General features: G+C 51.6%; 2 protein-coding genes across 2 annotated transcripts in view; one reads left to right on the forward strand and one right to left on the reverse strand.

Moving 5' to 3' along the window:
- Positions 1-11: 11 nt before the first annotated feature.
- Positions 12-18975, forward strand: PYGB (glycogen phosphorylase B). Its single transcript, XM_005486759.4, has 20 exons — positions 12-354; positions 2420-2521; positions 4362-4440; positions 5485-5588; positions 7495-7626; positions 9552-9663; positions 10013-10095; positions 10991-11134; positions 11464-11556; positions 11668-11814; positions 11938-12101; positions 12372-12486; positions 13536-13637; positions 13746-13893; positions 14394-14452; positions 15137-15278; positions 15593-15800; positions 16124-16258; positions 16369-16435; positions 16655-18975. The coding sequence occupies exons 1-20, from the start codon at positions 112-114 to the stop codon at positions 16805-16807; spliced, it is 2532 nt and encodes an 843-aa protein (XP_005486816.2). The 5' UTR covers positions 12-111; the 3' UTR covers positions 16808-18975.
- A 427-nt stretch (positions 18976-19402) lies between these two features.
- The window catches only part of ABHD12 (abhydrolase domain containing 12, lysophospholipase), a 36066-nt gene continuing 31737 nt past the window's right edge, over positions 19403-23731 (reverse strand). The window contains exons 8-13 of the mRNA XM_074536778.1: positions 23326-23363; positions 23067-23146; positions 22450-22532; positions 21663-21741; positions 21285-21412; positions 19403-20081 (exon numbers count right to left, since the gene is read on the reverse strand). Coding sequence (XP_074392879.1) covers positions 20042-20081; positions 21285-21412; positions 21663-21741; positions 22450-22532; positions 23067-23146; positions 23326-23363 — 448 coding nt within the window. The 3' untranslated portion in view covers positions 19403-20041. The remainder of the gene's footprint in view (positions 20082-21284; positions 21413-21662; positions 21742-22449; positions 22533-23066; positions 23147-23325; positions 23364-23731) is intronic.

Here is a 23731-nt window from a genome sequence, read left to right on the forward strand (position 1 = left end):
CCGCCCCGGCCGCGCTGCCGGCCCCGCCTCGCCGCGGGCGGGGGAGGCGCAGGCGCGGCGGCCCCGGCCCTGCCCCAGCCCGGCTGCGGCGGAGGCAGCGGCAGCAGCGGGATGGCGGCGCCGCTGAGCGATGGGGACCGTCGGAAGCAGATCAGCGTGCGGGGCATCGCGGGGCTGGGTGACGTGGCCGAGGTGCGCAAGAGCTTCAATCGCCACCTGCACTTCACCCTCGTCAAGGACCGCAACGTCGCCACCCCCCGTGATTACTACTTCGCGCTGGCGCACACGGTGCGCGACCACCTGGTGGGGCGCTGGATCCGGACCCAACAGCACTACTACGAGCGGGACCCCAAGGTGAGCCCCGGCGGGACGGGGGAGGGTGGCTGTGCCTTCACCGAGGGTGTTTCCGTGTCTACCTGCCAGGTGTCACTGTGGGTGTGACCCCTGGAACTTGTCCCTTGCATGCACCTGCCTGTGGGGCGCCTTGCCATGGCCGTGCCCTTCATGCATCTCACAGTGATTTCTTCCCTGCGGGCATCATGACACCTGTATCCCTCGCACACACCCCCCTGTTGCTGTGTTCCCATGAGCCTTGCCTCATCTGTGTCCCCCACACACATCTTGTCATGCCTTTGTCCCCACAGACATCACCACAGCCATGTCCCATGTGCAGTTTGCTATGATTGTGTCTCCACAAACTCTTCTGCAGTCCTGTTCCACTGAACCTTGCTGCAGCACTGTCCCCCCTCAGACACCCTCATAACTGTGTCCCCCTGCACCTTGTCACAGCCATGTCCCACTCTGAGCAGGTCCTTGCTGCTGCCAGCTCCTCTGCAGGCTCCACCACAGTCACGTCCTGCACTCACTGTGCTGCTGTGTGGTGTCCCCTGTGGGCATCATCTCCTCCATGGCTCAGCACAGCTGTGTCCTGCCTTCACTCCTGCAGAGCACGCAGGCAGCTCAGCTTTGAGGCTGGAGAGGAGTTTCTTGCCTTGTGAAAACCAGATAAGCTCTCCCAGGTTACCAAACCCAGGGGTTCATTTGCCAAGTCAGAACAGTGATGCTGGAGGTGTTGGGGGATGCAAGACATAATTCAGACTTAATCCTTTCGAATTAAGACCCAATCCAGCACTTGACTGGAGAGCCACAGAGAGCAGGTGTGCACAGAGAAAGGCACATACCTTCCCAGGGTGCAGGCAGGCAGCCACCTCCCTGAGTCAGCTCTTTTCCCAAGATGATGAATATTGCCTTGACACAAGAAACAAAGTGCACTTTCACTTCAGAAGGCTGTGTGTGCACTGAGAGTTACACTGGTGCATGGGACTCTCCCTTTTGTCCCAACTCACACAAATGTGCCCTGATCTGTATTGCAGCACCCACAAAAGGGGTTGCACAGATCCCATAAAGGCTCAGAGGAGCCTGGAGTGAGTTTGCTTACTGTCCTCCACACTTAGATTTTCATTAGAAATGTGCCCCTGTGAGAGACTGAAAGGAGCAGAGCATTTGTGTGCCATGATTCCTGTCTTTCTGATGAGCCTCAGGGAATAGACTGACCCTTTCAGACTCCCAGCAGAGGTGGCAGAGTGGGGAATGCTCTGTGGCTCTTTCCCTGCTGCTTAGCAGGGAAAGATCCACACTACAATGGAAAGAGATTCACAAGAAAGCACAATTTAAATTCAGGTAATTGCTCCATTAAAAATTCTGGTTTATTTATAAAAATATCCATAGTGATGAATCTGAGTGAGGGCAAAAGTTTGCACAGCCTGCTTCTCATCCCACAAAGAGGCTTTCCTTAGCATTTGCAGCACAGACACGGCTCCTCTCAAACTTGGAAGGTCACTGCACAGTTGTGCCAGGAACCCTGCCACCTATGGGACAATTTACTCGTTCAACAGGGTGAAACGGGAGTGAAACTCAGTGTGGGGTGAGCAGGAGGACCCATGAGATGGGAGTGCTGGAAAATTCCTCACAGAAGGGTGCTGGCCCTCAGCCCAGCCAGCCTGCAGGGGCAGGGGGCTTGCTCTGGCTTTTGGGAGACTGAATCAGCTCAGCCTAGGAAAACTTTAAAAGCCCAGCGTAAACATCACCTCAGCTGAGCCTGACAGTGTATAAATATATCATTCAGCATCCTAGATAATAGTTGCCCTGAGTTAATTAGGGAAACACTTAACAGGCAGCGAGATTTTTCTATAGAAGGCTGTTGGCAGGGAGATGCGTGGTGGAGGCTTGGCTGGCGTCCCGCTCGAAATTCTTCTGACAAACAACTCTGGTGCGTGGTGTTCAGGAGCAGGCGCCAAAAGCCAGTCTGGGAAGACATCCCTGCTCTGGAAAATGCTTGGGTCTGCTCTTGATTTGAAGATTTGCTTCAGTGGAAGCAAAGTGCTGTGCTGTGTGTAAACATCTTGCTTTGCCTCCCCAGCGCATTTACTACCTGTCCCTGGAGTTCTACATGGGCCGCACTCTGCAGAACACCATGGTGAACCTGGGCCTGCAGAATGCTTGTGATGAAGCCATTTACCAGGTAAAGTCTTGGGGATGCCAGGGTCCCCCTGAGGCTAAACTTTTCCACACAGATGGCTGAGTATCTTTATTTCTCAGGGCTTTACCTGAGGAGGTTGTTATTTGGACTACACTAAATGAAGCTTGGCTCCTAGTGTTTTTCATTCTCTGGAGAGGACAATGAGGGGCCTTGGGGTTCCTTGGAGTTGGAGTTCATTTTTCCAAACCGCCATTGGAGTTGGAGTACATTTTCCAAACCACCCTGTAGTGAATGGGAGAACCTAAAAGTGTATACTGAAAACAACACCCAGTATCCTAAATGACATGAGAGTCACAGGCTGCCAAGAGCCTTCCATTAGTGGGAGAAATGATGGTTTATCACAGGAGATGTAGTGTAAAGGGAGAGACTGGGACTCGAGCAGCAAAACACCAAATTACAGTTCATACATTGAGGTACACAAGGCATAGCAGCAGTGCTGGCAGGTAGAAGTTAATTGGTGGGAAAGGAGAAAGGAGGGAAATCATTTGCTGGAAATAAAATGTCCTCAGATGATTTCCATCTTGAAAAAAACACAGCTGGGTATCACCAAGGCAATCACTAATGTGAGGCCATTGTTGCTTACTTATATGGTTATTTGCAGGCACCTCTGCAAACAGCACAGTGACCTTTTCTGACAGAATGAGGTTCTTGACTTTCTCACCCAAACCCTTTATTTCTCCCAGCTTCCCCTCTGATCCATGTTACACTTTGTAGCAGAAGTTGGGTACTTCTCTGTCTCTCTACATGAGGTGCTACAGTTGCTGCTGAAACATCCTGGCATGCACTTTCCCTGGCAAGAGACCGAAAGGGATTTCCAGGGAGGCACCTGTTTCCTCTCTGAGGAGGAAACAGAGAGAGAGCAGGCTGGCTTTTTTCAGGAACATCCTCTAAGTTCCTTTGCAAGACACTTTCCAAGTGCAGATTTGGCCCGACATGCCAAGGCTTCCCTTGCTGCAGCCTCCAGCCTGTGGATTTCATCATGGCCCGTGGCCAGGCTGCTTTGAAGGTCTCACATCCACCATGGCTCTGTCACTGAGAGAATTCGTCTCAGTGTTTGTGTCCCCCTCACTCTGTGCATGAGGCTTTCCCATCTCATGGTTGCAGATCATTGAAGTGCTGGGAAAACAGTTTGGGGAGCAGCTGTACTGGCTTGACATTGTGCTGTCCCCCCTGGCACCAGGGTGAGCTGCTGCTGCTGCACCCCTGGACTCCTGGAGAGTCCTTGCTGCTGGCAGCCTCAGCCTTCCTCTGGCAGGGACCCCCAGACCATGGAACAAATGGCTCAGGAGATGCAGGCAACCACTTCCAGCCACAGACTGCAGCCAAGGAGCTCAGGGGCAGGATGTGGGAAGCACAGGGAGTGATGGTGAATGCTGCAGTCACTGCTGCCATCCTGGCCATGCCCTTCCTCAAGGACTCAATGCACGAGCAGAGGGATGATCTCCCCTGCCCAGGCAGAACTTGGGGGTCCCTTGCACACTGGCTTGACCATTCCCCCCATACTGTCTCCAATGCCAGGTTTGGTCACAGGGCATCCTCACCTGAGGGGCTGCTAGGGCATGAGAGTTTTGTCTGAATTCTCTAAGGAAACCTTCTTTGTGGGAAAGCAACATCTGGTGATGGGCTAAATTGTTTTCCAATCAACTGGGCTGCCCAAGGACTAGGTGCTGGTGAGATGCTTTGTGGGGAGGGAATCAGAGACCTTGTGGGTTGAATTTCCTTCAGTGTGGGTGGTTTTGGGATGTGTTTGTCCTCCTTGGAGAACAGCTCAGGACATAGGGTTTGTTTGGTGACATGTTCTGCTGTGGTTCTTCTCCAACAGCTGGGTTTGGACTTGGAAGAGCTGGAAGAAATTGAAGAAGATGCTGGACTGGGAAATGGAGGCCTGGGCCGCCTGGCAGGTAATACAGGGCGAGGGGAGTTCCCTCCTCATGCAGAGTGCCTGAGGACCAAGGGTGGTGTGGCTGTCACACCCTCACCACTGCCATCTGCCAGTGAGACCCTCCTGGCTGGCCAGAAACACCAGAGACAGCAGCCCAGAGCTGTAGGTGTGTGCTCTGCAGTGCAGCAGGCAGGGCTGTGGCTGGAAGAGGCTGTCTGGAGCCTTTCTCCTCACCTCCCTGTGAAATCTCTCACTTCTCAGAGGCACTCAACAGCTCTCACACAGGCAGATTGTTGGCTGCTATTTTAGTCTGCCTGTCCCATGGGACAGCTGGAGATGAGAGCTCCCCAGCACAGAGTAAATGCTGGGGCTGATCTTTACCAGAACTGCATGGATTGAGGGCTGGAAGGGTTTCCTTTGGAAGCAATAATAGTTAAGGAGCTGGTGCAGCAGGTCGGGGTCAGAAGCTCTGCTTTACTGGGCAGACAGGCTTAGAGCAAGGCAAGTTTAGATGAGCTCTCACTGCAGCAAAGCTGGATTTGGGGTTTTGGTGATCTGTCCTTGTCACCAGCAATTTTGGGTGTTTGTGGTTGCTCAGCAGGACATGCATGGAGTCCTGCTGCCAACTGCCTCCTTGTCTCCCTTTTGCACATGGGTTTCCTCTGAGTAATAAACATTTCCAGCAGCACTGTTGTGTCCTCATCTCCATGCACAGCACGTGCAGTAAGCAAGGAGTGAGGTTCCTTGCAGAGTGCCCATGCTCTGCTCCTACAGCCTGTTTCCTTCACCCTTTGGTCCTGTTTCCTTCACCCTTTGGGCCTGTTTCCTTCACCCTTTGGGCCTGTTTCCTTCACCCTTTGGGCCTGTTTCCTTCACCCTTTGGGCCTGTTTCCTTCACCCTTTGGGCCTGTTTCCTTCACCCTTTGGGCCTGTTTCCTTCACCCTTTGGGCCTGTTTCCTTCACCCTTTGGGCCTGTTTCCTTCACCCTTTTCAGCCTGTTTCCTTCACCCTTTTCAGCCTGTTTCCTTCACCCTTTTCAGCCTGTTTCCTTCACCCTTTCAGCCTGTTTCCTGGACTCCATGGCCACACTGGGGCTGGCAGCATACGGTTACGGCATTCGCTACGAGTTTGGGATCTTCAACCAGAAGATTGTGGATGGCTGGCAGGTACTTGGAAAACTCAGATCCCTCTCTTTCATGCTGTGGACAAGGCCTGGATGTAAAAGGCACTGCAGTGCCTTGAACTGCTCTTAAGCTGGGCATTTGAGTCCATCACTGGGTGAGATGATGTGGGAGTTGAGCCACAGGGCATGGCTGAGACCAAGGTTTGCCTGCCTGGGTCTCCACAGTGCAGCTGCAGCAGCCCCAGAGTCCCATCCAGCTTGGCTGTGAGTCAGCAAAGCAGTCAGGCTAAGGATGGAGATGTGCCTAAGTACCTCAGGAAGGTGTCTGGCAAAGGATGTGTTTGATCATTATGGAAAAGAGGCAAGTGTCTGGGGTGATTGCTGCTCCTGTGAGTTCCCTGATCAGTGGCAGACAGGGATTAAACAGGAATTTTCCTGTAGCATTAGTGATCATGCTATTTTCCAGTGAAAATAGGCTAAAAAACTGCCTCAGCTGGCAGTTTTCCTTAGTGTGTGTCTGGAAATGGTTTTCATTTGGAGACTTACCTTGCTTCAGAGTATAGAGTATCTTTTTCTCCTTAAAATACCACTCTGTAGGTCAGGGACCATGAGAGGTTTGAAAGCTGTTTTTTTCCTGCTTCTCCACAAAGAAGCTGCAATGCCCGGCCCCATAAATGGTAAAAACAGGGAGGGGAAAGCTTCCCCTGTATTTGACTTCATGTTTCTTAAAAAAGAACAGGAGTGGTGGCATGCTGGACTGTGGCCCTCCCCTCTGCCTTGCCCCTCCTTGTCCCACTATCTCCCCCTTCCTTCAAGTCCCTCCTCCCACAGCAGAGAAATGCATGGAGGCACAAAACATCTCTGGATAACACTAGCCTGGGTGGCTCTGATGGATTCACTTTGCTCCCACTGCCACAGTTGTGAGCTGAGGGGAGAAACCCCCTCTGGCAGAGGGCAGAGCAGTTGTGGCTTGTGGCCAGGAGCATCACCACTGGCTGCCAACATCCCACATATTCCACAGTGTCCACACTCAAACTGGATGTGAAGGCCTGGAGACAGACTGAGAGCGGTGGTCTGTGCAGTTTGCATGGCTTAAACCTTAACAAGGATCCATAGAGGCTGATTTATTTATCCCAGCTGGGATGCACTCATCCAAGCTTTGGAAAGCCCAGTGTGAAAAACGCCAATCACTCATTTTTAAAATTTTAAAAGTTTAATAGTAATAAAACGGTTATAAAAATAGAAATACAATTAGAGTAATAATAATTTGGACAATTTGAATTAGGGCAATATGAGACAATAGAGACAAAGAGTTACCGACGTCCGGGTACCTCTTTCTGGGCAGCACAAGCCCGAAAAAGGACTCACGTTAACAGAGGATTAACCCTTAAAAGCAACAGCCTGTTGCACATTCATACACCTCATACATGATGCAATAAATTCCATTCAAACACAGGATTCTGTCTGGTCAGTGTCAGCTTCTTCCTCTGAATCCTGACAGCGCCTTCGAGGCGGGAAGAAGTTGGTTTATTCTGATAATGGAGCAATAAATTCTTTTTCTCTGAAAGATTGAGGTGTCCTGTGGCTGCTATCTCACTGCAAGTCTTTTCTTTGAAAGAAGTATCTTACATAGCCCACTTTCTATTTTAACATTTTTTATGACCTAAAACTATATTTAACACAGTACTTAAGAGAATTAACACAGCATTACTTTCTAACACAACACATATAATATTCATTTCAATATTTGCAAAAGCCAATCATAAAATACATGCGTTTTTCACACCCGGCTATCCTCTAGAGGCCTCTGCACATCCATTTTTAAAGGCAGCTTGCTGAAGCTTTGCTTTTAAACGGGTTTCCCAGTGAGGAACCAAGTTCAGCCTTCTCGTGGAGCCACAAGAGCCTCTCCTTGATCCAAGGCTCTCCTTGATGCCGTGTCCCTGCAGGTGGAGGAGGCGGACGACTGGCTGCGCTACGGGAACCCCTGGGAGAAGGCCCGCCCCGAGTACATGCTGCCCGTGCACTTCTACGGCCGCGTGGAGCACACTGCCGACGGCGTGAAGTGGATCGACACCCAGGTACCAGCGTCAGTCTCCCCCTGCTGGGCTGGGGACGGCCGACAGGGTCACCCTGAGGTCTTCAGGCTCTGCTTCCCTCCCAGAGTGGCCAAACTTCAGTTACAAAGGCGACTTCGTAGCCTATGGGGTTTGAGGAGATAAAAGCTTTTGTTGAATTGTTGCTCAGGATTTGAGAAAAAAAAGAGAGATCTGTTGATCTCCAGGGCAAAGCTGCACATTCTTACATGGATTTATGTTGGAGGAGAATTGTAGGCTCCTTCCATGCTGCTGGCCATTCACACTGTGTGGATTTTCAGCTGGTTCTGATGCAGCTGCTGTTCAGAAGCACAGAGCAATGTCGTGGGTGTTTAACTCTTGTTGTGAGATCAATAACTCTTTCCCAGAGCAGCCCAGTCGGCAGGGTGCTGTCAGGGGAGGCTGGAGGTGTGGGTTCCAGTCTCCAGAATGCCTGGAGGCCTTGTTTTGTGGCATCGTGGAGCACAAACCCTCCTTCAGCCTGAGGAGGTAATGCTGTACTTCAGGAGCCCGTCCTTGTTCAGGCTGCTGCATCACAGGTGCATTCCCATTTCGCTGCTAACAAAGACACAGGTGAATCTAAGATGCTTCAGCCTCTCCTCTGTCAGCACTGCTCAGGGTGGAGGAAGGAAGGACAGTGAATTTCTCTGTGATTCAGGGGGATGACCTAGCCTTGTTCCCATAATGTTCAGCTCAGTTAACCAAGGAGCTCACAGCCACAGAGCTCAGCCCTTCTCTTCAGCACCAAGAGCTGAAGCTCAGTTACAGAGTCACCTGGGCCTGCTCAGAGGACAAATAAACCATTTTGTCTCTGGTTGTCAGAGGCTGTGAAGTGACCCAGGTGATTGCCATGTTAACAGTGCAAGGATTCAACACCAGAGCTCCAGCACAGGGAATATCTTGGGAGCACTGTGCCAGAGCTCTCTGTGCCCCAAGTGCAGCAAGTATCCATCTGGGGACCAAGTGCCATTGTATTTCAACATGTCTCCGTTCTGATCCTGCTGGTAGTCTGGGGTTTCAGGGATCCCAAACACTGCTTCCTACAAGGAGGTGACTTTTCAGATAGTGCTGCTAAAGGAACAAGTTGGAAAGGCTCAAAAAAGCCAAAGATGCAGCCTCCAAATATAGCATGGCTGAGTTTATGTGCTGTGTGCCCCAGTCAGTCCCTGGGTAGGCTCCCTGCCTGCTTCCATGTTCAGAGCTGCTAACAGCAGCTTGGAGAGCATGAGCTCCTGCTGGCTGTCCCCAGAGGGGAGCTGTTGCCCATGCCAGCACAAGGAGGCTGTTCATGACCCACATGCTGATCTGCCCAGGTTTTCCCTGCTGTGTGAACTGGGAGGTCCAGGGTTACTCCCTGTAGCCTCCTGAGGCTTAAGCATCATCTGCAAACTGCATGAGGAGTTTCACACTCATGTTCAGTTCAGCTGCTGGAGATCTCAGTGGAGTTATCCAAGAAGGTTCAACAAACCCTGAATATTGGGTGGATGGCTCTGGAAATGGTGCTGCAGGTGTAGGGTTTGGTCCTGGCAGGTTGCAGAAGGCTAAAGGGCAAGATTCAGGCTGTGGAGTTAATCCCAGATGGAAACACACAAGTCCAAGCTGCCCTGGCTTTTCCCCAGCACAGACAGAATCCCTGTGGGCAGCTGAGGGTGCTTTCAGTGCTCTGATAAGTACCACAGTTAATACAGGAAGGTCAGCAGGTTTCTTGTTTCAGTAGAGCTCCAGACAGCTCTGGTTCTCCTATGAATGCTTCCCAGTAGGTGGTGGAACTGCCCATGATAGAGGTGAGATTCCTTCCACAGCCAGGACTTGTCTTTGTCCTCTGGATTCTTCTTGCAGAGGTTTCAGCCACTGTCCCACATTCTCCAGGTCACTGTGCTGTAACCAGGGGGTGACACTGTCCTTTTCAGGTTGTCCTTGCCATGCCTTACGACACCCCAGTGCCTGGATACAAGAACAACACTGTGAACACCATGAGGCTCTGGTCTGCCAAGGCTCCAAACGACTTCAATCTCCGGGAGTGTAAGTGCTGTCCTCCAGTGCCTCTCCTCTGGCCAGCTGGGACGCAGCTGTCCCTTTGTGCATGGTGCAGCACTTCACATCTGCCCTGTTTTGTGTTTATTCCATAGCTGTCTCCGAAGCACAGCACTGTGCACATCCATGGATCACACTACTCCCAGACACCCACCCATCTCCTCCTGCCACTCCAGTGCCTTTCACACATGTACATTCCCATCCTGTTCCATTAGTACCAGCCTGAATATTCCTGTTACCAAACCTCTCTGCAAGAGAGGAGGGAAAAGTGTGGTGTCAGGGACCTGCCTGAATCTCTCCAGCTGCTGCAGTGCTGTGTGTGTTTCTCTCCCTGCAGTCAACATGGGTGACTACATCGAGGCAGTGTTGGACAGAAACCTGGCAGAGAACATATCCAGAGTCCTGTACCCCAATGATAATGTGAGTGACTTACTTGCCTCTCTTTCCTGTTGCTCAGAATCATCCTTCCTGCAGTTGTAGCTCCTTGTTTGCCAACACTGGAAGGTCATGGCAATCTGATGCTTGTTGCTTTGCTTTAATACAGTATAGGTTGTCCCTATAATACAGTATAGGTTGTCCCTATAATTCCCAGGGAACAGGAATGGCTCTGCTGGCTCCAGAGGGCAGATTAGCAGCTAAGAGTCTGGCCCATGTGGTGTAGCTACTCTGTTCCATACTGTATGGCGAGGAAGACATTACTCCTTCAACTTCAAGGCACAGTTTACACAGAGGGGACTCATTTCCATCCCCAGTTCAAGGGATTTTTCATTGCAAGTGCTGTCCCAGGCCAAGCACTGACTGGGCTCTGGGTCCAAAAGAGAAGAGCCCTCATATCCAGCCATGGATTGGCATCTGTTCTGAAAAAGCAAATCCCTTGCACTTTGCCCCACACCCTGTCAAACCTGCCAGTGTTTTAAAATAGACCAGCACAAAGCAGGGTGTGTGTGAGGCAGCTGCTGTGTCCAGAGACACTCCTGGCTATTGCAGAAAGCCCAAAATCCTTTGCCAAAAAACCCAGCAGAGGATTTTGCCACGAGGGAGGGATCTGTGCTGGCTCTGTAGGAGTAGCATGGATGGGGCAGGCTCTCTCTCTCTGGAAGCAGCTGTTTGGGATGCCAAGCCCCTTTGTGAGTCCCTACAGCTGCTGTCCACATCAGAGACATTTGAGAAACATCCACATTTGCCCTGGTGAGGAGCCAAACGTGTGAAGCCTGTTGGGAAGCCCCTGAGGGTGGAGAGGAGCATCTCCAGGGCTTTGGCTGCCAGGTGGGCATGGCAGCTGCAGCTCCAATGGATGTGCTGCCCCCTCTTGCAGTTCTTTGAAGGCAAGGAGCTGCGGCTGAAGCAGGAGTACTTTGTGGTGGCAGCCACCCTCCAGGACATCATCCGCCGCTTCAAGTCCTCCAAGTTCGGCTGCCGGGACCCTGTGAGAACGTGCTTTGAAACCTTCCCAGACAAGGTGAGGCTGTGAGCAGAGGCATTGGGGAAATTTCAGCCAGACCTGCCTCTCTTGAGGGAGAGCAGGATGCTCAGGACTAAATGGGGCATTTATACAAACACCCTGGCAAGTTGGGTTGTAAAACAGATGATCTCTGGGCCAGTTTTCCCAGGGAAAAAATTGTAATTTGGAGCAAAACTTGAAAAGTTTAAATAGCTCCATTACTGAGAGGTCTGTCTGTTTCTGGGTTGTGAGTCATGAGAAGAGCCTTGGGGCTGACCCTTAGCCAACCCCATGCACTGTCAGAGTCTGTCACTGCCAGAACTGAGACCAGCAAGTCTGTGTTGCAGGTGGCTATTCAGCTCAATGACACCCACCCTGCCCTCTCCATACCAGAGCTCATGAGAATCCTGGTGGATGTGGAGAAAGTGGACTGGGACAAGGTGAGCAGAGCTGGGAGGACTGTGCTGAACCTCACAGGGGAAGGAGCTGTGGGATTTCCTTTTCCTGCCTGGCCTGGGGGCACGTGCGCTAACCTGCTGTCTGTGATGCAGGCCTGGGAGATCACAAAGAGGACTTGTGCCTACACCAACCACACCGTGCTGCCCGAAGCCCTGGAGCGCTGGCCGGTCTCCATGTTTGAGAAGCTGCTGCCGCGGCACCTGGAGATCATTTACGCCCTCAACCAAATGCACCTGGATGTAAGCAACGGACGCCAGGCTGCGGGAGCTCTGGGGACCTTGGTGTGACCACCGTGAGGATGGGAGTGCTCCCAGGTGCTGTGGCCGTGTCACTCATGTCCCTGTCCCTGTCCCTGCCTGCAGCGCGTGGCAGCTCTGTACCCGGGGGACATCGACCGCCTGCGCAGGATGTCGGTGATCGAGGAGGGCGACTGCAAGAGGATCAACATGGCGCACCTCTGCGTCATCGGCTCGCACGCCATCAACGGCGTGGCCCGCATCCACTCCGACATCGTGAAGAACTCGGTGTGAGTTGGGACACAGCCAGGGGTGCACGCCCTCCCCTCACTGGGCTTTGCCTGCCAGCTGGGAAGGGTTAGCTGGGGCAGCTGCGTGTCCAGCTCTGCTTTGGACTCTCTCCCTTTGGAGCGGGTGAAACTCTTGGCAGTACGGCTGAGGAAAGGGGGTGAGAGGCAGCAAAGTGTGATGGAGCCGGCCCCGAGTCACGAGCACACACTGGGGGGGCTCAGCTGTAGCTCAGGTGGTGGTGGGTGGCTCAGAGCTCTGTGGTGTTCCAGGTTCAAGGATTTCTATGAGCTGGAGCCAGAAAAGTTTCAGAACAAGACCAATGGGATCACGCCGAGGCGCTGGCTCCTGCTGTGCAACCCAGGACTGGCTGACATTATTGCTGAGGTGAGCGGTGATCATGGAAAGTGAGGAGCTCAGTGTGATCCCTTTGGTCACCTCTTCTTCTGGTCAGGTCAGCCCTGAAGGTGACTGTGGTGGTCCCAGGAGAGGGAAGAGATGAGAATCTTGACTCCATGTTCCAGAAGGCTGATTTATTATTTTATGGTATATATTATATTAAAGAAAATTATATACTAAAACTGTACTAAAGAATAGAAGAAAGGATTTAATCAGAAGGCTTGAAAGGAATAGAAAGGAATGAGAATAAAATCTTGTGACTGCTCACAGCCTCGACACAGGACCACAATTCACATGGACCAATCAAAGATGCACCTGTTGCATTCCACAGCAGCAGATAATTATTGGTTTTCTTTTCCTCTGAGGCTTCTTAGCTTCTCAGGAGAAAAACCCTAGCAAAAGTATTTTTCAGAAAATATGTCCATGGCAGCTCTGTGGGGACAGCCTGGGCACCTGTAAGTGTGAGATTGGCTGGGCTCTAAAGCTGATGATGAAGAGTTGGCCAAAAAATGCTGCAGAAATCTGGATCTGGTGCCTGCCCTCGTGGGGACTGCACTCAGGCACTACCAAAGGGTGTCTGGACAAGTGTTCAGCTTCATAGGCACAAAGGAGCTCCTCCCATGGAGGCCCAGCTCCAGTTCTGTCCCTTGTATTTCCCAGGCCCCTTAGGGCAGGTTTTACATGCCATGACTGAATATCATCCTGTAGTTAAATGAATCTTCATGTCCTGCCCATTGGTTTCTCCAGCTGCCAGGAGGCCATGGCACACGTGCACACATCTCCCTCTTCCTGCTAAAACTACTGGAGAAAGGGGGGCTTGTCTGAATTTTTGCAAGTGCCCTGTTTCTAATGGGCTTCTTTGTGATGCAGAGAAATAATCTCATAATAAGAAACTGTGCCTCTTTTCCTATGTGCCCCTTTTCCAGTGTGGCACACTGCCTCTTCCAGCTCCCAAGGGGACTGTGGCACCTCTGCTGGGAAAGGGCAGTTGTGGACTGGGTGAAGTATCTCATGGCATTCCTGATTTGTTGTTTTAGAAAATTGGGGAAGGCTTTATCACAGATCTGAGCCAGCTGAAGAAGCTCCTGGAGTTCATCGATAATGAGACTTTTATCAGGGATGTGGCAAAAGTCAAGCAGGTAATGTGCACTGGGGGAAGAACATCCAGGAACATCCCAGCAGCAAGTGCTCACTTCTGATGCAAGCCCTGCCAACTCATGCCTGTTCCTCAAATGTTCTTCTGCCAGGAGAACAAGCTGAAGTTTGCAGCCTACCTGGAGGAGCATTACAAGGTGAAGATCAACCCTATGTCCATGTTTGATGTCCAGGTGAAGCGAATCCATGAGTACAAGCGGCAGCTGCTGAACTGCCTGCACGCCATCACCCTCTACAACCGTAAGTCCCCCGGCCTCCCACTGCCAGGGCTTCTCTCCAGGAGGGAAGGCAGAGTGGCTGGAGGCTCTTACAGAGCTCTGGGGAAAAGCTCACAGCCCAAATCTCCAGCCCAGGTAACCTCCATACCTGTTCTGCAGCTGGTGCAAGTTAAGGCCCCATTTCCCATTGTATACTTGGGGCCCCTGCTCATTCCCAAAGAGAGGCAAGTCATTGGAGCTCTGCATTGTTCTGCCTTGAGGAGTTCTCCAAGGATCTGAATCCCCAAGGATTCTGTGGCTGTTTTTTGCCCACCACAGCTCCAGCAGATGTCTGGTTGGGCATCAGGGTCCTGCAAGGTCCTTGTGACATGGGCTGAGAGCCCAGCCTGCCTCTGATCAGGCACTAAACTCTGCCCAGCTTATCTTCAGTTCTGAAGATTTTTAATTTTTTGAGTTTTTTTAAGATCAAATTTGAACTTTCAAATTTGAAACAATTTTGAAGAAAGATCCCTGCTCTTTCAGGCATCAGATGTAATCCATCCAAATCCTTTGTGCCCAGGACCATTATGATTGGAGGAAAGGTAACCTGCATTCCAGACTCCATGCATGTGTGGCTGGGGGGTGGATGGGGAAGGTCCTGTCCCCTTTCTGTGGCTTTGCTGGGCCTGCTGTAGATTAGCCAGCAGCAGGGAGCACCTCCTTGAACAAACAGGACGGAGCAAGGCTCCATCACTATTACCCAATAGCTCAATAAGGTGTTTTACCTAATTCATGATTTAGAGAGGAAGAATTTAGAGAGAATAAGAATTGTTCAGGCTCTGGGGAGATTTTATGGTAGCCTTTTAGTGCTTGAAGTGGGCCTTTTAAGAAAGATGGGGGAAAATGTTTTAGCAGGACCTGTTATGCTAGGACAAGGGATAGTGGTTTTAAATTGAAGAAGAGTTAATTTAGATTAGATCTAAGGTGGAATTTTTTTCAATCAGTGTGGTGACCCACTGGAAGAGGTTGCCCTGAGGTGATACATGGTCCATCTCTGGAAACATTCAAGATAGGTTGGATGGGGCTCTCAGCAACCTGGTCTAGTTGAAGATGTCCCTGTTTATTGCAGAGGGGTTGGACTAGATATCTTTCCCAAACCATGCTGTGATTCCATGTGAACAGCAGAAATGAGGCTCAGACTCACTGCAGTGAGAACCCCACACTGTCATCTCTTATGCTCTCCCTTCCTTAAAAGCCTTCCCCATTTCTGGACTGCTCTTCTTCAGGCAGCCCCTGGCTACCACATGGCCAAGATGATCATCAAACTCATCACATCTGTTGGTGAGGTCATCAACAACGACCCCTATGTGGGGGACAAGCTCAAGGTCATCTTCCTGGAGAACTACCGGGTGTCCTTGGCTGAGAAGGGTATGTCTGGTCTTCTGTAAGCACCTGTCACAAGCTGGGCACGTCCCAGCTGGGCCCAGGAACAGGCTGGCCCGAGAGGCAGTTGTGGCAGGACACCTGGCTGTCCCTTAGGAAGAGCCTGAAGGCTCCACACAGGGCAGGAAGCCAGCTTCATTCATGCAGGAGTGGCAGCAGCTGCTTGGGGTCATGGCAAAGCTGAGCCTGGCCCCGGAGTTGTGCTGTTTGGGCTGAGGGCGAGGTCAGAAGGGCCAGTCCTGGTTGTGGGGAGCTGCAATGTGCCAAGGATTAACTCCCACTTCTCTTGCACCTGGCAGTGATCCCAGCAGCGGATCTCTCCCAGCAGATCTCCACAGCTGGCACGGAGGCCTCGGGCACTGGCAACATGAAGTTCATGGTGAACGGGGCCCTCACCATCGGTACCATGGACGGGGCCAACGTGGAGATGGCTGAGGAGGCGGGCGAAGAAAATCTCTTCATATTTGGCATGAGGGTGGAGGACGTGGAGGCCCTGGATCGGAAAGGGTTGGTGAACACCAGGGCTTGTCAGATGGGCTCAGCTCTGATGGGGAGAGCCATGTTCTCTGGGAGGAAGGGACACCTTCCTCTCTGGGCAGCTCTGGAGCAGGAAAAAGCAGGGGGCTAGAGGCAGTCTTTGCCTTGGGCTGCAAGGATTCAGCAGTGGGACATGGTATGAGGTATCAGACACTGCTGCTGGTGTGAGCCATGAGCAGGGTGCTGTGATGGGCATGGCCCCTCACTGAGGAGCTGTCCCACCTCCCTGCCTGCCCTCCCTGCCCCAACACAGGGAGGAGCAGCAGTGCCTGAGGCTGTCTCTGCTGGCACAGGTACAACGCCCGTGAGTTCTACGAGCGCCTGCCCGAGCTGCGCCAGGCCATCGACCAGATCACCAGCGGCTTCTTCTCCCCTCGGGACCCCGGCTGCTTCAAGGATGTGGTGAACATGCTCATGTACCACGACAGGTGAGTCCTGGGAGCATCCCTGTGCAGGGGAGCACTGCATGCTCATGGGAGGGAAGGTGTCTGTCCTGCCCAGAAGGCAAAGTCCAGCCAGACTGTGCTTTGGGTTTCAGGTTTAAGGTGTTTGCAGACTATGAGGCCTACATTAAGTGCCAAGGGCAAGTGGACCAGCTGTTCATGGTAAGGTTTGCCCACTGCTGCGTGGGAACACTGGGGGTAACTGGGATGAGTGGAGCCCTTCTCATGGACACCACAGCACGTGGGTGCCCTGGGGCAGGGTGAGGCAGGTTTGGCTGCTTCAGCAGCCCCACACCATGGGGTTTTAAACTAGCCAGTGCCCCAAACCAGGACAGAGCTGGGCGAGCAGCTGAGTACTGACACTGCCTCTCCTCTTGCCAGGATCCCCGTGAATGGACGAGGAAAGTGATCAGGAACATTGCATGCTCGGGCAAGTTCTCCAGTGACAGAACCATCACGGAGTACGCCCGTGAGATCTGGGGGGTGGAGCCTTCTGCCACAGCCATCCCCCCACCCAACCTGCCCCGAAACTGATGCGAGCACCAAGGGAAGGAAGGAGGGATGTGCTCCCATCGCAGGAGGCCTCACCTGCATTTCACCACCAGTCAGATGGGCTCAGCTCTGCAGAAACAAGGCCTTTCCCTCAGAGGGATAGAAGATGCTCTGAGGAGGAACCCTGACCAAGGAACAAGAGCTGGAGGGCAGGAGAAAGGACCTTGTGTTTGCACCTACCTAGCCTGCACGTGCTGCATAGTGCTTTTAGTGAGATGACCATGGATAAGACTTCCACGGCTGTGCTCCATGCTTAAGAAGGGCTTTCCCAGTAAACCTTCCCCTGCCCCTGTGTGCAAGGGCCTGGCCTCCTTGACCCTGCCCCACAAGTAGGATTAGCCAACACAGTGTGTCTTTCTCCTGCAGGGTCTGCCAGGCCCAAAGCTGGGGGAGGCAGAGGCCAATCCTTGCCCATCCCCTTCCCCAGTATCACCTAAAGAAGGGGGGCTGGCTGTGAAAGCAGCTGGCCCCAGGGCAGGCACCAACACTGTGCCACAAGCAGGAGAGCCTGGGATCAGCCACTTCCTTGCCACAGAGCTTACTGTAGCCTCCTCCCACACCTCTCCCTAACTAAAGGCCCAGTAACCAAGCCACTCCAGGGATTTTTAGCCTCCATCTCTGCACAGGGAGGGCTGCACTTGCTGGCTCTTGGCTCTGCAGCTACAGCTGTGTGTGTGCTGCTCAGGGTGTGAACATGGATCACACCCCTGGCACTCTTCCTTAGCAGGGTCAAGCTGCTCCACGTGTCCCTCTCAGTGCTGGGGTCACACTTTAACACCCATAGTGCTGTGTAGTGCACCAGTACTGCCCTGTTTGACACCAACTCATTAAAACAACCCAAACACCTGCTGGTATGACTTTGGACTGACTTGTGACTACTCCATGCCTCTGGGTTCAGGTTGCAACAAGTTCAGGCCACAATGCCTGAACAATGCCAAGTTCAGGTGACAGCAATCACTGCTGTCCTTGCCCAGCTGTGGCTTTGTGGTTTGTAGTCCCTTGCAGCTGGCAGGGTGCTGGCACCACCATGGGGGGACAACGTGCCCGTGACAGCTGACTCCATGCACTGGAGTGGGGGTTTGTGTTGGGTTTGCCCTGCAAATGGCACACAGGGCTCCTGAGCTAGAAGTCACACAAGCAATTCCCATCTCCCCCATTCCCAGGGGAGAAGCATAGCCTCAGCTGCAGCCAAAATAAAGGCACAGACCCTCTGGGCTCCAGGTGAGTCGCTCCTCTAGAGCTGACAGCAGCCACAAAGATTTGCCCACTCCCAGCTGCACAGCCCTACTGCAGCCCAGCCCCACACCCAGCTGACCTGCTCAGTGTGGAGAAAACATCCCAAAAAGTGCCAGGTAAGACTGGTAAAGCTAAAGTGATCAGCAGTCAATGCCTTTATTAAAACTACACCACTTTCAGATAAACATTTCAGTTCAAATTTCCAAGCACATCACTGGGCTGCCAACAGGAACGGTGGTGCTGGGACCACCCAGAGCAGCAGCTCTCGTGCTGGACTCCCAGCTCTGTCCCAGCAGGAGGAAGGCAGCCAGCCAGGCCCCACTCAGGCTGCACTTTGCCCCAAGCCAGCTGCCAGCAGCAGCTCTGACTGGAATGTGTGTTACTCTCCAGAGCCAGGTAAGTGTTTCTCATCTGTCAGTGCAATAAATCAAGGTTGCTGCACTTGTATTGTAGTGGCACAGCTACTTCATGAGTATCAGGGTCAGAAACCTCGGGGACAACTGCACTAATGGCAGAAGAATCTTGGTACAAGAACAAGCTACTGTCTCTTTTGCAGCTAGGATGAGCCTGCAGCTATAACTCTGATGCATGCTGAGCAGTTTATTACTATGCTGTACACCCCTGACCGGATCCTTGGGGCAGCACAATTCCCTTTGAGCACTAGTGACTAAACCTACAGCACCTGGAACTGTCTCTGTGGACTGACAAGGGGCAGGACCCCAGCAAGGCAGTGTGTCACTGACTCCTCTTTCAGTGGCATAAACCAGCCCCACTTCCAGCCCCAAGAAGGGCAAGGACATGCCCAGAACCTCTTCCTGTGGGAAAGGCTCATTTCCACTTCTGCCTCCTGAACAATGCTACTGGAAGTGCACAGAAGGCAGGGGGGAGAGATAGGGAATGGCACCCCAGACTTACTTTTGCATCAAAAACTGTATCACTGCCTGCTTTTAGCCACAGTGGAACAGCACTGCCACCAGGAACAGGAAAACCTGGCCCAAGGAGTTAAAAAGTAGTTGAGGAAAAAAAAAACCTTGCTCTTCTCACCTAAAAGCAGCACATGGCTGTCTGGGTTTGAACAGGGGTAATGGAAGACATCCATTCCAGCAGCCTGGGCACACACTGTCCATGGAAGAGGAGATCAAGCAAAAAAGTAATCTCACAGTTTCTGGCTTAAACGCCCACATCTGCAGTTTATATACATGTGTCATTCCAATCCTAATAGGAATACTTGTGAAGAAGGGGAGCAGGGATGAGAGCAAAAAATAATGTCCAGAAGGAAAAAGGTGCAGGAAAGATAAAAGAGCACTAGCCTTGCCCATTACATAGATGTTTCAAAAGTAAGAACAAAAAAAAATCTTTCATTTTATTTCCAAATGTGTGCAATTACCCCAACACTTGCAGCACATTGTGACTGAAGAGCTAAATAAAAATACCTCTCACTACCTGGATCCTCCGTGTATTTGCAGTTACAGCCACTGATCAAAGAGGAAAGGCAAAACATGTATTGTCTAGAAAGAGAACACCTCAAACTCAAGCAAGACACCTGCGGTAAGGAGACGTGGCAAAAGCCATTTGCCTACAAATGTATCTCTACATGATCCAAAAACAGCAGCAGTGTTTAAAAGTGAAAGGAACATCCTTGGTCATGACACAGTGTCCTAGGAACATCTGTCCTCAGCGGTACCACGAGGGATGGGAGGCTTTGCTGTGATTACATTTTTCATGGTTTGGTACTGGCTCCTGGGCTGTCACCACCCCTCTGTCCAAGTCCAAAAAGAAGCCAAGAACTTCTTCCTTCTGCCGTCACAGATGCTGATGCCAGAAGCTGGAGTTGCCAAGGGTACACATCAGGACTGGAATGGGAATCCCTGACCTCCTCTAGTGCAGGGATGGAAGAACGGCAGACTGACCCACAGGGAGCGGGGAGGAAAAAGAGAGAGGAAGGAAATGGAAATCTCTGTGCTGACAAGCAGACAGTCTTCAGTGATGATGCTCATGTTCAGATTTTCCCAGGAATTCCCTAGAAAAGGAAATGACAAAGCAGTGACTCTCCTATACTCTGGTGCATGCTACAGCCTGCAGGTCTTCCCATTCCCCTGGCAAGCACTCAGCATTTGCAGCTACAGGGAACAGCACTGAGCTCTGCTCTCACACCATCAGAGGCTCCCACTGAAAGAGCCAAACTGAAGCAACCACTCTGCAAACAGCCCCTCCTCAGCATCCAGCTCACAGCAGAGATGAGCCAGAAAGTGCTCCCAGATTTCTGTGGCTCCCCTTCCAAAACCTGCTTTGCAAGGAAGTGGAGAGCTCTGACTCCTGTGCTAAGCCAGCCCTGGTGAGCAGGCACAGGGTCTGCAAGGCCTCCCTGGCAGTCAGGTGCCTAAGACAAGAAATGCCTTGTCATGATGACTGGAGCTAAGAAGCCCCTCTCCTGCCCTCAGACCCTTGTTATCTCTCTGTAAGACAATAAGTCACTTTCACCTCCACCCTTACTATTAGGGTGTTTCCCAAAACTCCTGTACCCTGTATAAACCACTACTTCTGCCCAACTCAGGAGAAGTGCTGTCACTGAGACCCTTGGGAGAAGCTGCCAATAAAGACATCTCTGCAGAACCTCATACAGTGCTTCTCCTCTCTCTCCCTGCATCTGCTGCTGAGGCACTTGGCAAACAAAGAGCTGAAAATCACCAAAGAGCTGATCTCACTTAAGAGCTGAGCTTGCTAAGATTGCCTAGAGCCTGCCTAAGGGGCCCAGACATGTAAGGGGATACAGTATGGGTAAATGAAGGTGGTTTAGAATGTAATCTTATCCCCTAAAGAGTTGCAGCTGGACCAATTAGTAAAGATTAGGAGCAGGCCTGATCTTAACAAGCCACACCTGTAGCCAATAAGAACAGTGGTATAAAAGAGTGGATTGGTGGGATCTGGAGTTAGGTGGTTATTGCAAGGACCAGGAACAGTCAGCACTCAGAGGAACTGCCTACGAGAAGCACTGGGGAGGTATGAAACTCTGGTGATATGGAATCCTTGCACTATAATGATAATAGAACTCTTGATATATAAGACAACACAGACAGGTTGTGCTTAACTGAACTTTGTTGTATGGGACACCCACAGCACTTATTTTTGGGGAGATCCCGAAATCCCCAGAGCCACATGACCCCAGTATCTCCCCTCTGTGGAGAGCACAGGGTGCCCAGCCCAGCCCCGGGAGCGCGGTTACCGCAGTATCCGAGGTAGCTCTGGACTCCTGTAGATGTACTTGTGCCGGTAGCCCAGGTCTGTGTGGAAGGGCACAAACTGCACCTTGTAGTCCCGGAAGCTCCGCGACGTCGCCGCGATGTTGTAAAGCTGCACCCGAGGGGAGGCAGGTGAGGGATTGGTGTCACTCCAACCCAGCTCCCCCTGCCAAACCCACGCCCCCTCAGGCACAGCTTTGGTAGCTTCAGCCTCATTGCCCCAGTGATTTGCCACACTGCAGGACCTGCAGTCCCTCTGGGCTATGTTTTACCCCTTTCCATTACTGACTTCTTGCCTGGCTGAGATGTTCTATCCACCCCAGCTCCTCCCACCAGATCAGTTTGCAGAGCCACGTGTGTACCTTTTTTCCCAGATGAAATGGTACCACTGGATCATCCTCAGCGTGAAGGATGAGCAGGGAGCAGGAAATGTATTTCACACTGTAAAACAGAAAACAATGTCACAAAGGCTCAGAGCAATCCCACCATTTCTCCAACACCAGCATGTGTGCATTTTAAAGAAAACTGTAATGACAAGCATGTCCTGTGGGTTATTAACTACAATTTAAAACCTTCTCTGGGCACCATTCATTTGGTCTGTAGAAAATTTACTAGTGACAGACATGCTTATAAAATTTTCTTGCTGCTTAGACCAGAGAAATGTGGCTCATTCCACTGTAAATCATGACCCCCTCTCCCCCCAGGTCTGGTTTGGTTTCAATACTGGAAACTCACAAATGATCTGGCCCTTCAATGAAAGACTCAGTGAAAGGAGACAATGTGATTACAGGCAAGGTAGCTCAGGCAAACACACAGCAAAGAAATCTTCCCAAACCTTCCTGCCATGTTCCAATGCTACAGTTTAATGTGGAAGGTACACCTGAAAAGCATAAATGGCATTAACCCAATCAGGATATCCCTGAGCAGTCTCTGTTCTCTCTGTTGCATCTGTCCTTACTGTGAACAATTTAAAAAGACAGAGCTCCACTGTGCTGCTCTCAGGGCTGTGAGAGTAATTGAAATCACTCCAGTAAGAGCAATGCAGCAACAAAAAAAAAAAGCCAGAGTGCAGTCTCATGTCTGTTCTCATTGATGCTTGCCATGGCTTGCTGCAGCCTCAGCTGAAACCCCAGCAAAGAGGGAACTCACTTCTCATCATTTGCAAATTTAATTCCACTTGTTGTGATGGGGTCAAGGAAGAACCAGTCAAATCCAGGGAAGTATCTGTATATCTGAGAGGAAAGATGTGCATTAGTGGCGGGCACCAGCAGTCCATTGATACAAAGAGCACTAACAGGGCAGGCCACTGCCATCTCATAACATCTCCTGGCTGCTGACCATGCTCTTTGCAGTAACACTGCCCCTGTTTCCACCACATTATTCTTCCTCCCCTGTTTCAGGCCTATCTTACCAGCCTGCTCAGGAGCAGGCCCTGTGGGTGGTGGCATGGTCAAAGTCCCCAGCTATCATGCAGGACTGTGGGCAGTTCTTCCTGGAAGAGCTTTATTCCAGGGCACCTCCTCACCAGCTTGGCTGTGTGCAAGGCCTGGCCTGGGTGTGTGCTCAGCTCAGAGCCAGCTCATTCCCATGCTGGACACACGGCTCTGGCTCTGCTCACTGTGAGCAGCTGTCTCCAGTGCAGCTCTTTAGCCCCAATGTTTACAGATACCACAAGTTATGCAGTTAGCTCAGCTCCAGCACTTCTGAAGGTTCATTTCCATGCTCACAATTCCATGCCAGCAGTGAGAGTGTCACTGTGTACTTGCCACAGAAAAGGGATGGCTCCGCGCCTCCTCCCGTATGTTGGTGAATGGAGATTCCAAGATCAGGGCATCCGGGGGGGTTTCTGAAAAGCCAAAGGCAATGTGCTGAAATGCAGGGCTGCAGCCAGCCAGCAAGGTCAGGCTCTGCCTCATGGGAGCAGCTGCCACCATGGTGCACCAAGGACAGCTCTGTCAGCTCCCCAAATGTCTGTGGGAATCTGGGACAGCAGCAGGCTGCTGGGAATGCATGGGTCACACTCACCTCTCTCGCAGAGGCGCCGCACCAGGTTTGTTGCAACTCTGGAAAGAAGAAGGAACATCGAGTTAGCACAGGCCCTCTACAGAGAAAAGCAAGACACAATTCTTCCCAAGAATATTCTTATTTGCTGTGTCTGTGTTTGTGCAAAAGGGGAATGCAACATGGAGACTGTTTACCCAAAGTGATGGTGTTTTGCTTCCTTGTGTGTGTGTGTTGGGATTGTCAGCTGACAGTCACGAGGTTCTGTGCAGTTGTGTGCAGTTGAATGCTTGGCAGATTCAGTTTAGATGTAATGCAATATAAGATAGAAAAATGTAGTATAATAAAGTAATTAATTAGCCTTCTGATAAGATGGAGTCAGATGCATCACTCTCTCCCCTGGCTGGGGGGTCCCTGTAAATTCCCTGCA

The sequence above is a fragment of the Zonotrichia albicollis genome, chromosome 3 (assembly GCF_047830755.1).
Source record: "Zonotrichia albicollis isolate bZonAlb1 chromosome 3, bZonAlb1.hap1, whole genome shotgun sequence".
Lineage (NCBI taxonomy): Eukaryota > Metazoa > Chordata > Aves > Passeriformes > Passerellidae > Zonotrichia > Zonotrichia albicollis.

Bases quoted from the DNA above. Each gene is read 5' to 3' on its own strand.
- PYGB (XM_005486759.4), top strand. From the start codon at position 112: ATGGCGGCGCCGCTGAGCGATGGGGACCGTCGGAAGCAGATCAGCGTG. The intron at 5,589-7,494 runs GTACTTGGAAAA...GTGTCCCTGCAG, and splicing joins AGATTGTGGATGGCTGGCAG to GTGGAGGAGGCGGACGACTG. The intron at 12,102-12,371 runs GTGAGTTGGGAC...GTGGTGTTCCAG, and splicing joins GACATCGTGAAGAACTCGGT to GTTCAAGGATTTCTATGAGC.